This window comes from Giraffa tippelskirchi, chromosome X (genome assembly GCF_054371585.1).
Source record: "Giraffa tippelskirchi isolate mGirTip1 chromosome X, T2T-mGirTip1v1.2.pri, whole genome shotgun sequence".
NCBI classification, from domain to species: domain Eukaryota; kingdom Metazoa; phylum Chordata; class Mammalia; order Artiodactyla; family Giraffidae; genus Giraffa; species Giraffa tippelskirchi.
The window spans coordinates 39,890,517-39,905,341 of record NC_137289.1 but is presented as its reverse complement, the minus strand read 5'-3'; the positions used below and the strand labels follow the sequence as shown (position 1 = coordinate 39,905,341).

The 14,825-nt window shown below is 39.2% G+C and overlaps 1 protein-coding gene across 3 annotated transcripts in view; it reads left to right on the top strand.

Moving 5' to 3' along the window:
- LOC145537061 (plastin-3-like) overlaps window positions 1-2,083 on the top strand; it is a 37,760-nt gene extending 35,677 nt beyond the window's left edge. For all 3 annotated transcript variants that reach the window (XM_081567551.1, XM_081567552.1, XM_081567550.1), the window contains one exon: window positions 852-2,083. In XM_081567551.1, the coding sequence (XP_081423677.1) occupies window positions 852-984 (133 nt within the window). In that variant the 3' untranslated portion in view covers window positions 985-2,083. The remainder of the gene's footprint in view (window positions 1-851) is intronic.
- The last annotated feature ends 12,742 nt before the right edge of the window (window positions 2,084-14,825 follow it).

Genomic DNA, 14,825 nt, shown 5'->3' with positions numbered 1-14,825 from the left:
TCCCAACAGGGCTTCACAAGATAGCTAAGAAGCATTACTGTAAAACTTCATTTTGGCATCACATACTGCATCACATCATTTCTTCCCTCCTTGAAAAAAATATTTGCAGCATAATATGATAAAGATTTATAGAGAACTCCTCAAAGTTCTTTTTCCAGAAACTTGATCATATTTAAAGATTCCTGTTATAGAACACCTAGAAATGCCTTGTGTATTAATTGAGGGGTGCTCCTGCAAATTTCCTCGGCTGGACATGTCAGTTCTTAACTCCTTTCCTTTTTCTACCCTTTTCATTCCTTGCTTCAGCCACACTGGCATGTACCATACAGACTGTCTCTCCTCCCTTGGATATTTCGAAGTATTCACTGCATCTATGAAATTGTATTTTGCATCTGGCACAGTTTTCCATTCTGTGTCTCTAAGATCTCGTGATAGCCACTGTTATCTTATTACATGCTCAATGAGAATATCAATATCTGAGTAATTATATATACATATTTTCAACATCTGGGTATATATACATATATGTATATACACACACACACACATATTCTAGAAAAGTGTTTTTTCGTATCAGTGCTCCTAAATTGTTCTCATTTTACATTGTAGAAAAGGAGTGAATAAATATCATCAGCCCCAAATAGTAGAGCTTAAAAATCTGGTATCACTTATGAGTGACCTCAAAAAATAAAAGAGAAGACAATGAAAAATAAAGTCATTCTGATCTGAACTCTCACTGTAGAAGTTTTGCATCCTAGACAGTTGAGTATATAAGAGGAAATAGATGCCTCATGTCAGTGCCCATGACTGACCAGAATTGCACTTCAATTTTTGTTTCCTCCAAAAAATAGGTACGCAGTGTCGATGGCTAGAAGACTTGGAACCAGGGTGTACGCTCTCCCAGAAGACCTTGTGGAAGTAAAGCCCAAGATGGTCATGACTGTGTTTGCATGCTTGATGGGCAGGGGTATGAAGAGAGTGTAAAATAACCAATTTGAATAAAAAACAACCTTGCTCCCAGGTGCATGATTAGCAGTACAGCAATTTCTGGCCGAAGTGCTCATGGCTTAAGAAACTATTGGTTATTGAAAGGACTTTTTAGTTTTCACAAGACTAAGCTCATCATGGGAGCCCTCAGGTGAAAGAGTTTTAGTAGCAACAACTCCTCTTTCCCATAGTCAAGGTGGATTTGTCAGGCCCACCTGAAATGTGCCCGTAGTCAAATCATTTACTCGCTCCTCATAGATCGCTGCCCTTGACATTTTCCATTGCTGTACGTATTTCTATGTATCTGTTTTCCTCTTAGAATGTCCACCTCGTGGGACTTGCTTAGATGATTGAATATGAATATTATTGATATTAGGCAATAATTTGCTTTCCATCCAGTATGCTAGTTCTTATTCAAGAACTGTGGTCAGAGGGTATTTGTATATGAGTATCCTTTGCTTATCTTTCTAGTACTGAAAATTGACAGAAGTAACTGGCTGTGCAGAATGTAATAGAAGCTTTTCATATTCTTTTATTCTTAAAATCAGTATCTTTTTACAGTATTCTGTCTACATGATCCTTTTTTGTACATTTAAGAATATTTTGATTACGTTAAATAAGACTGCTGATTTTGCTACTTTTTTAAGGGGTCTTCAAGTAAGTAAAAAACATAGAGGGAAATGTACCTTGAATTTCCATCTTCCCTCCCACACTAAAGCTGTAAACACTTGACATATTTTGTCCTGAAACATTGGTTCAATATATGCTTATTTGTTTTAAAACATGTACCATCAAACTCTCTCTTTAGATTTAAAATGCTGTTGAATATGACACTTTTGAGGAGAGAGTGGGCTCAGAATTTAGGAAGGATATGGTAGGCCAAGTATGCTAAGTGTATATTAAATTTTCTAATTTTACACCTAAGATAAGGAGATGTGGTCACTAAAATATAAACATATATGTAGGACTTAATGTACTCTAATGTACTCTTGCTTTGTCAAGCTGTTTGCTATAGTTTTTAAGATCATAATGTTACTCTAACTCTAATGTAATCTGGTAGCGATTATTAGTTCAAATAAAGGCATTTACATAATTAGTCTCTTCGTGCCTCTGTCCCTTCTTAGTATGCCTATAATGTTTGCCAGTTTTTTTTCTCCAATATTCTAACTCATTTTCTGGTGTACTTTATAATATGATGTTTGTTAAATTTATGCTTTTGGAGCTGAATTACACAGATGGACAGATTAAGGTTATAATCCTCAATGAGGTAAGATGGTTTTCTCCAACTTACCAAAATTTCTTAGTCCATTTTCTCCCTTTTTCTTTCTTTTCATGTCATTCAATCTTTTCAGTGTTCAGTAATGACACGATATGTGTTTGCATGCGTGCTAAGTCACTTCAGTCTTGTTGGACTCTTTGTGACCCTATGGACTGTATCCCGCCAGGCTCCTCTGTCCATGGGATTCTCCAGGCAAGAATACTGGAGTGGGTTGTCATTCCCTTCTCCAGGGGATCTTTCCAACACAGGGCTAGAACCTGCATCTCCTGCAACTCCTGCATTGCAGGCGATTCTTTACTGCTGAGCCACCAGGGACGCCTGTTCTATGGTATACAGAAGGTCAAAACAATGGGGATCCAAACAACCAGGGAGGAGAGGTGGCTTATGACAGGTTTTCTTAGCCTCATCACTATTGACATTTTGGGCTGGATAATTCTTTGTTGGAGGTGGGAGGGAGCTGTCCTGTGCATTATTGCAGAGCATTTAGCTGTGTCCCTGGCCTCTATCCACTAGATGTCAGTAGCATACCCCCAGTGTGTAGACCAAATATGTCTCCAGAACCAGTCAAATGTTCCAAGGTGGGGGCAAAATCATCTCTAGTTGACAAAATGTTGTTTATGGTACCGTTTTAACGTTTTGTGTGAATCAGTAATATGAAATGCAATCCTTTAAGGAACTACATGGTGATACTATAAAATAGTTTTTATTTACAGCCTAAGAATAAGAAAGACCTTTCTTAATATGATATAAACCCCAGAGCTATAAAAGAAAGATAAATGTGACAATTCTACTTTTGCAATAAATGAGTAAGCAAAGTCACAATATAGATGACTGAGAAAAAATGTTTGGTCCCATTGTCTTAGTCCATTCAGGCTGCTGTAACAAAGTATCATAGACTGCGTGATTTATAAATACCAAATTTATTTCTCACAGTTAGGCAGTCTGGAAGTCCCAGATCAAGGCACTGGAAGGTTTGCTGTGTGGTGAGAGCACACCTCCTAGTTCACAGATGGCTGTCTTTTAGCTGTAACCTCACATTGTGATAGGGACAAGGAGCTCTGGAGTCTCTTTAATAAGGGCACTAACCCCACTCATGACTTCACCTTTATAACTTAATGTCCCACCTCCTAATACCGTCACACTGGGAGATTGTGTTTCAACATGCAAATTTTGGAGGAGCCTGAAACATTTAGTCTATAGTACCCGTATGATGGATTTTCTTAATATAAGGATAAAAGACCAGTCTCTGCAAATATATACCAGGGTAACTGATAAGACAGGACAGTTATCCCTTATGACCTGTCTTCTACTTTGTATTTCCCATGCTTATCTACATATGTTTCCTTCCAGGTACAAAAGTTCTCTGTAAGTAATGCCTTGAAGTGGCTTTGAAGCAAGATATTAATAAAAAAGACTTATTCCATCTTGCCCTTTATTCAAAACAGGAGCTAGTTTCTTGGGTGGTTCACTGTACAGAGCCCACCATCTGTAGGAATGCACCTTTGGTTACTTAAGTGTTCACATGAGACAGTTGGCCTGAACACACCATTCTTCTTTCCTCCAAATAAAGGGCTAAAATCACTAATATATTAAGAAATCTAACAAATCTGTAAAAGAGAAAGTTCCATTAGAAAAATGGGCAAAGGAGATCAATATCCAATTCAAAGCCTATAATCAAACAAAGAACATTAAAAGGGAATGCTGATTCTCAAAAAGTAACGAGGGTTATGTAGTTTCAACCAACAAAGAGCTGCCTTTTTTAGTAGACTTTATTTTTAGAGCAATTTTAGGTTCACAGCAAAATTGAGTAAAATGTACAAAGATTTTCCACATACCTCCAGCCCACACACATGCATGAGCCTCCCTCACTAACAACATCCCCCACCAGAGTGGTACATTTGTTATAGTTGATGAACCTACATGGACACATCCATAATCACCTAAAGTCCATAGTTTACCTTGGATATTCTGTGGATTTTGACAAACGTGTAATGACATGAATCTACCTTTATAGTATAATATATAGGATTTTCACTGCCCTAGAATCTTCTGTTCTCTGCCTTGCCATCCCTCCCTATTCCCTAACCCCTGGAAACCACTGATCTTTTTACGATCTCCATAGTTTTGCCTTTTCCAGAATGTCAGAATCATACAGTATAGCCTTTTCAGATTGTTTTCTTTCACTGAGTAATAGGCATTTAATAGAACTGCCTTTTTTATGAACTGCCTGCCATTGATTTTTTTAAACAGTAATTGATAAATTATTTGATGCTAATGAAGGTATGAGCATACAGGCATTCTCTGACACCACAGATGGAAGAGTGATCAGTTTATAGCTTGTTGAAGGCAAGTTGGTAATTACAGAGAAACCAAAAACTAGCATATCCTTCAACTCTGTGCAGCCAGCAAGTACAGCAGTGTGCCATGATACATCTTGTAATATAATAAAGGGTTGGTGAGATAAATATGGTCCATCTACACAATGCAATAGTTATGTAGTTGTTAAAAAGATGGCTGTGACTCAGAGCACTGGCTTTGAGTGCCCTGCTTCCTGCATAGAACTTGCACTGGTCATCTATTTTACATATGGTAATATACATGTTTCAATGCTATTCTCTCAAATCATCCCACCCTCACCTTCTCCCACTTAGAACAAAAGTCTGTTCTTTATGTGGAATCTAAAAAAAAAGGCGAGGTACAAATATTTACAAACCAGAAGTAGAGTCACGAATGTAGAAAACAATTTTTGGTTACTACAAGGAAAGGAGGGGATAAATTGGGAGATTGGGATTGGCATATACACACTACTATATATAAAATTGACATTTACACACTGCTATATATATAAAATAGATAACTAATGACAACCTACTGTATAGCACAGGGAGCTCTACTCAATACTCTGCACTGACTTGTATGGGCAAAGAATCTAAAAAAGTGGATATATGTATAACATACACTTTGCTGCATAGCAGAAACTAACACAATATTGTAAGTCAACTATTCTCCAATAAAAAGTTTAGAAAAAAGATGGCTGTGACTCTGTAATGACGAGGAAAGATGTCCTGTGTTAATCCCACTTTAGAAAAATAAATGATAGTATATATATAGATAAAGGGACTTCCCTGGTGGCTCAGACGGTAAAGTGTCTGCCTACAATGTTGGAGACCTGGGTTCAGTCCCTGGGTCGGGAAGATCTCCTGGAGAAGGAAATGGCAACCCACTCCAGTATTCTTGCCTGAAAAATCCCATGGACAGTGGAACGTGGTAGGCTACAGTCCATGGGGTCGCAAAGAGTCGGACACGACTGAGCGACTTCACTTTCATATAGATAAAAGTGTTAGAAATTCCATAAATATATTTGTGTAGTTATACTTGGAGGGATGGAGTGTGATTAACAAGGGGTTTTTACTTTTTATATTACATATTTCTATAATATCAGAAGGCTAAGATTAAAATACACTATTACCATACTCAGGCAAATAACACAAATTTTTTTAACCTACAATGAAGTTAAGAGTGTTATAGTGAACATGTATATATTCTTTACCTACATTCCTCAGTTGTTAGCATTTTGACATAGTTGTTTTGTATCTGTGTGTTCCTCTGCTGAACCATTTGAAAGTAAATTGTAGATATTGTGACATTTTACTCTTAAATATTTCATCATAAATCTGAGAATAAGGACATTCTCCACAAGCTGGAATCAAGACTGCCGGGAGAAATATCAATAACCTCAGATATGCAGATGACAACACCCTTATGGCAGAAAGTTAAGAACTAAAGAGCCTTTTAATAAAAGTGAAAGAGGAGAGTGAAAAAGTTGGCTTAAAGCTCAACATTCAGAAAACTAAGATCATGGCATCTGGTCCCATCACTTCATGGCAAATAGATGGGGAAACATTGGCTGACTTTATTTTTCTGGGCTCCAAAATCACTGCAGATGGTGATTGCAGCCGTGAAATTAAAAGACACTTACTCCTTGGAAGGAAAGTTATGACCAACCTAGACAGCATATTAAAAAGCAGAGACATCACTTTGTCAACAAAGGTCCGTCTAGTCGAGGCTATGGTTTTTCCAATAGTCATGTATGGATGTGAGAGTTGGACTATAAAGAAAGCTAAGTGCCAAAGAATTGATGCTTTTGAACTTATGGTGTTGGAGAAGACTCTTGAGAGTCCTTTGGACCGCAAGGAGATCTAACCAGTCCATCCAAAGGGAAATCGGCCCTGGGTGTTGATTGAAAAAGGACTGACGTTGAAGCTGAAGCTCCAGTGCTTTGGCCACCTGATGCGAAGAGCTGACTCATTGGAGAAGACCCTGATGCTGGGAAAGATTGAGGGCAGGAGGAGAAGGGGACGACAGAAGATGAGATGGTTGGATGGCATCACCGACTCAATGGACATGGGTTTGGGTGTACCCAGGGAGTTGGTGATGGACAGGGAGGCCTGGTGTGCTGCGGTTCACGGGGTCGCAAAGAGTTGGGCGCGACTGAGCGACTGAACTGAACTGAACCCACATGCTACAACAACATTGTCATGATATCTCCAAAGTATAACATAGATATGTCTAATACAAAGTCTAAATTCAAAATTTCCAGATGATTCCAAAAATATCTTTAAAAAATTTTTCTTGGCGGATAGTTAATTTTCAATGTTGTATTAGTTTCAGGTGTCCAGCAAAGTGATTCAGTTATACATATATTCCTTCTTTTTATATTCTTTGCTCACACAGGTTATCACAGAATATTGAAGAATAGTATTCCCTGTGCTATCAAGTATGTCCTTCTTGGTTATCTATCTTATGTGTAGTAGTGTGTATGTGTTCATCCCAAGATTCTGATTTATCCATCCCTGCCAGGGTTCTGTTTTGGTAACCATAAGTTTGTTCTCAACATCTGTAAGTCTGTTTGTATTTTGTAAACAAGTTCATTTGTATCTTTTTTTTAAATTAGATTCCACATATGAGTGATATCATATGATATTTGTTTTTCTCTGTCTGGCTTGTGTGATAATCTCTAGGTCCATCCATGTTGCTGCAAATGGCATTAATCCATTGTTTTTTATGGCTGAGTAGTAGTCTATTATATATGTATACCGCATCTTCTTTATCCATTTCTCTGTCAATGGACATTTAGTATAGCATATCTCTCCATTTAGTTAGGTCTTCTTTGTTTATTTAATCAGCATTTAAAATTTTTTAGTATACAGATTCAGTACATTTTTTAAAGTTTATGCCTAAGTATTTCATTTTATTTGGAGTTTTTGGGTAAGTTTTTTGGGACTTTCTACACAGACAATCATGTCATCAGCAAAAATCTGTTAAGACGGTAGATCTCATGTTAAGTGTTCCTAAAGTTAAAAACAAATCATTGCTAATTTAATGGGAAGTGGTTCTCTGTCCTTCATATACTTTCCCAGAAGCACTGCATGGGAAGGTTTATTTCAAGGATCAGCAAGATGGAGATGACGACCACTTACTGGAAAGCAAATAGTATTGGTGAAAGGTTTTTAAGTAAAACCATTAAACCCCAGGTAAAGGAACTTGCAGCAACTCATGAGGTATTTATCAGATTTTGTCCACTTTGTGAAATGTCCCTCAGGGAAGAATTTAGGACTTCAGTCTTCCTCTTTGTCACCTTTTATTCAATATACTTCCTGTGCCTAGAGAAGTTCTCCAAGTTACATTTTACTTTGAGTCTTATGTTAAAATATTTTTCATTAATGGTCAGTTAAACAATACTGAGCAACTGCTTAATTTCAGGCTTTTGTCTAAGGCCTGAATAAAATGAATGAGACCCATTCTTTTCCTTGAGCTCAACAGTTTCAGATCTGGGATATGAACACTTACCACTAGGTTAAAGTGTGACTGTGGAAGTTTGTATCCAGAGTACAAAGTCAAAAAGGGAAAATTTGGACAGGGGTAGACAATGTGTGTGGCTTGGGGTCATGGTACTTGGCAAAATCCCCAATGCAAAGTGATGCTTTAGCTGCTGATTTATTTCTTGCAAATTTGATTGGCGATAAAGGGTCCCAGAAAGGTTTTTCGAAATCCTGCAGGCTTCTTCCGGAGAAGGCAATGGCACCCCACTCCAGTACTCTTGCCTGGAAAATCCCATGGATGGAGGAGCCTGGTAGGCCACAGTCCATGGGGTCGCAAAGAGTTGGACACAACTGAGCGACTTCACTTTCACTTTTCTCTTTCATGCACTGGAGAAGGAAATGGCAACCAACTCCAGTATTCTTGCCTGGAGAATCCCAGGGACGGCGGAGCCTGGTGGGCTGCCGTCTATGGGGTCACACAGAGTCAGACACGACTGAAGCGACTTAGCAGCAGCAGCAGCAGGCTTCTTCTTGAGATACAGATTTGACCCATATTTACTCCTGGGTTTCAAAATCTTAATTTCAAAACTGCTACAACTGGCTGAATTTCATGGAAGGGGCCCCTTGTAAGGCTTGACAGCCAAGACTTAAAATATAGATAAGACAGTCCTCTCAGAGTCTGTCACCGATGAGAAAGCGGAAAATAGCCCCTGGCCTATGGAAGCTGGCCTGGCATTCACGGCTCAGTCTGTTCTCTCGTGAGCATGAAGAAATTCACGCGCCAACATCCGACAAGGCCCCTCTGGGGTGGTGACAAAATGAGACCAAAACAAGGCCACTGTGTAATCTTGTCTGAACACAGACAAAACATGAATGTCCTCTAAGTCTCAGAAATGAGCAAACATCCTCTCCTCGCTGATAGGAGGTACTGCTGCTATCTTTTCCCTAATACAGCTTTAGCCTTGGTAAAATCTAGTGTGGTTTTATGGTGTTGATTATAAATATTTCTTGTCTTTAGATACTTAGGACTTACACCTTGTCTTCTCTGACAACTAGCCTTGATTTTGCCTTTCCCAAATCTAGGCTCCAAATTCAGAATCATACAATTACTAAGACATCGTCTATGCCTAAACTATCTTTGGGTGTCCTGAAGTGGCCACTAGAGAATATGAAGATTTGAGTCTCAATTCTATATAAGAATAAATTTTTCTACCACTTAATCAAGTCCAAACTAAAAATAATGGTGATGATCAACTTGACAAATTAAGAGTTTTTATTCCTATGTTAATTTTGCATAAATAAAGCATGGTAGTTATGTCTTTCAATGACTGAATACATTTCAAGTTAAAAGAAACATACATTTAAGCACAGAGACTGACGCACTGACTCTGCCAAGTATTTTTGCAGGATTCTGGATTCACGGATTGTTTTTCTTTTTTGTTCAAAATATTTGTGGGTAGGCACTGGGGGTACTGACTCAGTTACATAGGATTGGTGAAAAGTCTATTTTTTAGATTCAGTAACCAAGACATACCCTCTTTGCAAGCTGTAACAGCAACAACAAAACATGTGAAAACTTCAGTAACTTGGTTCTCAAGTCTTCACTAAATGTAATTGCTCTAGTGCTGTATACACTCTTCCATGAAAGAAAAGCGCTCACCACCTTTCAGCTAGTCACCTAAGAAATATTGCAATATTTCAGAGCTAGTCACGCGCCTTCCTTCACCTGAAACGGAAAACCGCTATGGTTGCTTATGGCTTTTAGGAGACTGTCTATGTGCCCTGGACAGACCTCCTAGAGACTCAAAGAACTGTGATGCATTTGTATTTGTTAATGGTTCCAACAGAAAAAGTAAAACCAAAAAATTGCTACCTAAGATATGCTATTACAGACTTAAATATCCCCTTGAAATATTGAAAACTTCTCATAGAAATTAAATCAGTTCTTATGGCTCAATTAATTGTCTGTGCTCAGACTAACCTACAAAATATTTAAGAGAATATTTTATATTGATAGTAAACAGGTGATTTTAGGTTAACTACATGATGTCTACATGGTATAGAAACAAAGATTTCCTGACTTCTCCAGGAACCCCTATAAAATAAACAATGATTTAACAGACCTTGAGATGCTTGGCCATTATCTAAGAAGATAACCTTGATAAAAACAGATTTTAGCAAAATTGCTTCATGGTAGCACACTCAATAGCAGAGCTAGTTTGACCACAACATTGAACTAACAGTCAGGGAAATGGTAAGAAGTATTGCTGAGGGTGGTTTCAGGGCATGTCCTACCTGCAATCTCACACATTCTCAAAGTCTGTAAATGTAGGAAATAGGAACCCAAACTTCAAGGTCCCCTTAAACATTTCCAAGTGGGCGATGACTGGGTTCTGGTTATTGTATATTCTTGGGGTAGTTTGAGGCCTCTCTGCTGGAGAGCCAAGTGAAATGATTTCCAACTCCTGATGTTAGAAATCCCAAGGTATCTCTCTAGTAACAGGGACACACATTTTGCTGGTATCGTTATTTTTAAATCCTTTAAAGTATTAACATTTTACTCAGAAATTCCTCTGTACATACCATATTCAATCTCAAAAAATAAAGAAAGTTAGGAGAATTCTAGAATTTTAGCTATTAAAGCTCTCAAAAACCCTTGGACTTCCCAGGCCTAAAGTACTGCCATTAGCCCTATGATGATAAACTCAGGCCACTCAAGGTTCCACAGTTTTCTTCCTTGTATGTTAATAAAAAGCTGCCTCGTGCATCTGGGAATTTCACTTCCAATTCCAGATTCTACTTTATTTACAGGCTAATGTGACTGAGTACTCCAGGAGACTTATGAAATATCTCCAACTTTATGAATAATGGATATAAGGCACATCTTCAAACTACTTACCTAAACATCCCCTGTGAGATCTGCCACCTGGAGGTTTGGTCTTCGGAAATAGACAACAGAGATAAAACTTCATTGAGTTTTAGTGAAAAGTATCTTGTTGGTACTGTTAACAACCGATATATCAGTAAAACTCCAAGATACTGATACTTAGACTTTTTTTTTTAAGTATATCAAATGTTTACCTTAAAAGATATACATCATTTCCTCCCACATTACTGGACATTCATTTCATCAGAAGACCTTAGACTGAGGATTTGTAGGAATCCTCCAGACGCTGCTAACTGCGGAAGTGGGCAGCTTCTGCCCGAGACAGCAAAAGCTTCTGTCTTCAGAACTGGATAGGTTCCACCCAAGATGACAGAATGGAGATTAATTTTCTCTTTTTTTAACACTCTTTCTGTCCCTTTACCCTTCTACTGATATTACCTATTATGACACTTTTACACCCTCCGGAACACTCTTGTGATCTCTCTTCTATTGCTGTTCAGTCACTAAGTCATGTCCAATTCTTTGCAATGCCATGGACTGCAGCACACCAGGCTTCCCCATCCTCCACCATCTCCTGGAGTTTGCTCAAACTGCTCAAACTCATGTCCATTGAGTCGGTGATGCCATCCGACCATCTCATCCTCTGTCACTCCCTTCTCCTGCCCTCAATCTTTCCCAGCATCAGGGTCTTTTCCCATGAGTCAGCTCTTCACATCAAGTAGCCAGAGTATTGGCGCTTCAGCTTCAGCATCAGTCCTTCCAATGAGTATTCAGGGTTGATTTCCTTTAGGTTTGACTGGTTTGATCTCCTCGCTCTCAAAGGGACTCTCAAGAGTCTTCTCCAGCACCACAACTCAAAAGCATCAATTCTTCGGCACGAAGCCTTCTTTAAAGCTTATCTTCATCCTATTATTTTCATCTTTTTAATTTTTTTAATCTTTTCTTATTTCATCCCATTATATGTTATCTTCTGTTAGATACTCTATCACCATCCAGTTAGTTTTAAACCCCTATTGCCCTCTTCTGCCACTTTAGGGAAAACAAAACTCTCCTATATGTTTTTCCCAGTCATAGCTGCTGCTCTGAATTTATCTGATTGCTAGATCTAATATCCTCCACCAGACCCTGGGGACACTAATTTAATATAAGTTCCTTTAAACATCTTGGAAGGAAGACTCTCTGATAAGCCCCTTTTGGCACTTAAGCTCCCCTCATATCATTAATCCCACTCTTCAGCCTTATAAAAATGGACCTTGACCTTACAGTATCAGAACACTTCTGCTAAGGTTTTTATAATACCATCAGCAAGACCTGCTAGTCAGTAGTAGACAATAATATTGAGGCCTCTTGACCATGACAGTCAGTTCACCCTCTTTCGAAAACACCCTGCTTTGCTGACCTATTTAATTCCACTCAAAAGATATGTCTTATCGTACTTAATACAATTGCACTATACACTTAAAAATTGTTAAGATGGTGAATTTTGTTATGCATATTCTACCACAACAACAAATAAAAAATGCACTCTGAAAAGAAAAAAAGTATCTTCCTTGAAGGATACCAAGCTGGTCTTCCCTTGTGATAAATGATACTTACACTTCCAGCATAGTCTACTTCCAACTAGGGTACTCCATTTTACATGGATAGGCTTCCACCGATCTGCCACACACTGATTTATTCTGTGTACTCAGGATAATTATGAGGCACTTCTACATATTTAAAGGTACCATCCTTCCTGTGGATCATGTGAAAAAAAATAGTACCCAGAAACCTTCAAAATGCAGTGCACCCAAGCTCATTAAAAAACAACTCCTCCAGAAGTTCTGGTTAAATGCATACTTTATAAGTGGAAATTCCCTCTGACGAGTAATATCACTGACAAACACAGCCCAAAACTTGCCTTAGACCTTAATAAATCATAAGTAATACAATTTCAACTTTGAAAGACAAACTAGTCTAAACCCATCAGGATTGCTATGGACAATCACTCAGGCCTTGATAACCTCTTAACCAGCCAAAGTGGAATTTACTCTATGGCAAACACTCCTTGCTGTACCTATTGATAAAGGTGAGTCATATATCAGGACCCCAGTGGCCAGGCCCACATCACAAATATAAACCTAAATCAGCAGGCACTTATAGGAAACACCTGTCAAGGAATCCTTACACACCGATAACTATCCGCCAACTCCGCTTTAACTAAGATTTACCTTAGAAAACAGGGCTTACTAGCCTTAGAAGGAAATCCCCGACCTCCTAGCAAGTCATGCCGTCTTTTGGCACTGCCTCTTTTACCTCTATAAAACTTGCTCTTCCCAAAATCCCTCAGGAAGAGCGCTTCACTGTTTGTGAGGCACTGCACTTCACCATCCAGGGACTGTTTTCCCCTACATAAAGGACATCAAACTCGTAACCAAATTGTTTTGTTTCATCAACTGACAGTTTTGGCAATGAGTTGAGACCTGAAGAGAGCTACTGAGATTCCATGAACTGCTCCAAAACACAGGTGAAGATACTCACAGAACCCTGTTGGTTTGCTGCCTCTTCAGCCATTCGGAGAAGGCAATGGCACCCCACTCCAGTACTCTTGCCTGGAAAATCCCATGGATGGAGGAGCCTGGTAGGCCACAGTCCATGGGGTCGCTAAGAGTCAGACACGACAGAGCAACTTCACTTTCACTTTTCACTTTCATGCATTGGAGAAGGAAATGGCAACCCACTCCAGGGCTCTTGCCTGCAGAATCCCAGGGACAGGGGAGCCTGGTGGGCTGCCGTCTATGGGGTTGCACAGAGTCAGGCACGACTGAAGCGACTTAGCAGCAGCAGCAGCAGCCATTCTCTGGGATCTCAGGTAAGCTTCTCTCAGGTTTATCCCTGCTTATTTTGTGTTCTGAGCTTTTGGAGTTTGTTTCTCCTAATCCTTCTGAGTGGAAAATTGGGGCGTGAAAGACTCCAGACTTTTCTAGGTGAGACTTACTGGGCCACAGCATGTGAGTTTGTTGCCAACTTCCCCTAGCACATAAGCCAACTTCAGGAGGTTTTGATAGGTCTCATGAGCCGTGCACAGGCAGCCAGAAACAGTAAGTCTCATTGAACTAGGGAGGGTTATTTCAACAAGGGAAAATAATGGATACCCTTCAATCTAAGAAAACAAGATGGGCACTGTTAGGGGCTTTGCAAATCTTCAAGGTAAGTCCACAGCATAAACCAAAGGGGGACTCGGGGAAACAAGATAAGAAATTCTAACTGCTTTGACCAGTGATACATCAGAATCTAAGTAGGCACATGTCAGACTATTTAAAAACATTAGGATGTCTGCCACTGTAAAGAAATCTTGTGAAAGAAATAATAGATCTATTGCTAATGCAAATCTTGGAAACCATAGCCACAAAATTGGTGACTACAGGTGAAGCACTTAAAAGCCCTTAAGAGTGCTTGCTACCTAACTCTAACCTTACCTGCCAACCTCAAGAAGCGTGTGCATGCTCAGTTGCTTCAGTCGTGTCCAACTTTTGTGACCCATGGACTGTAGTCTGCCAGGCTCCCATCTCCATGGGATTCTCCAGGCAAGAATACTGTAGTAAGTTGCCATACCCTCCTCCAGGGGATCTTCCCATCCCAGGGATCAAACCTGCATCTCTTATGTCTCCTGCATTAGCAGGCGGGTGAAGGTCTATACAAAGAGGTATGCTGTAAAACACCACAAAATCCCCAACCCAGTAGCACATTCCTCTTAGGTATTAATTTGTCTCCGAGAGACCTAAGACTTAGCTGAAGAAATGGCATCCTCAAGTTTCAAAGAATTAAGCACACCATCTTCTGGCACACCTGCTAAAACTGTGTTTCAGTA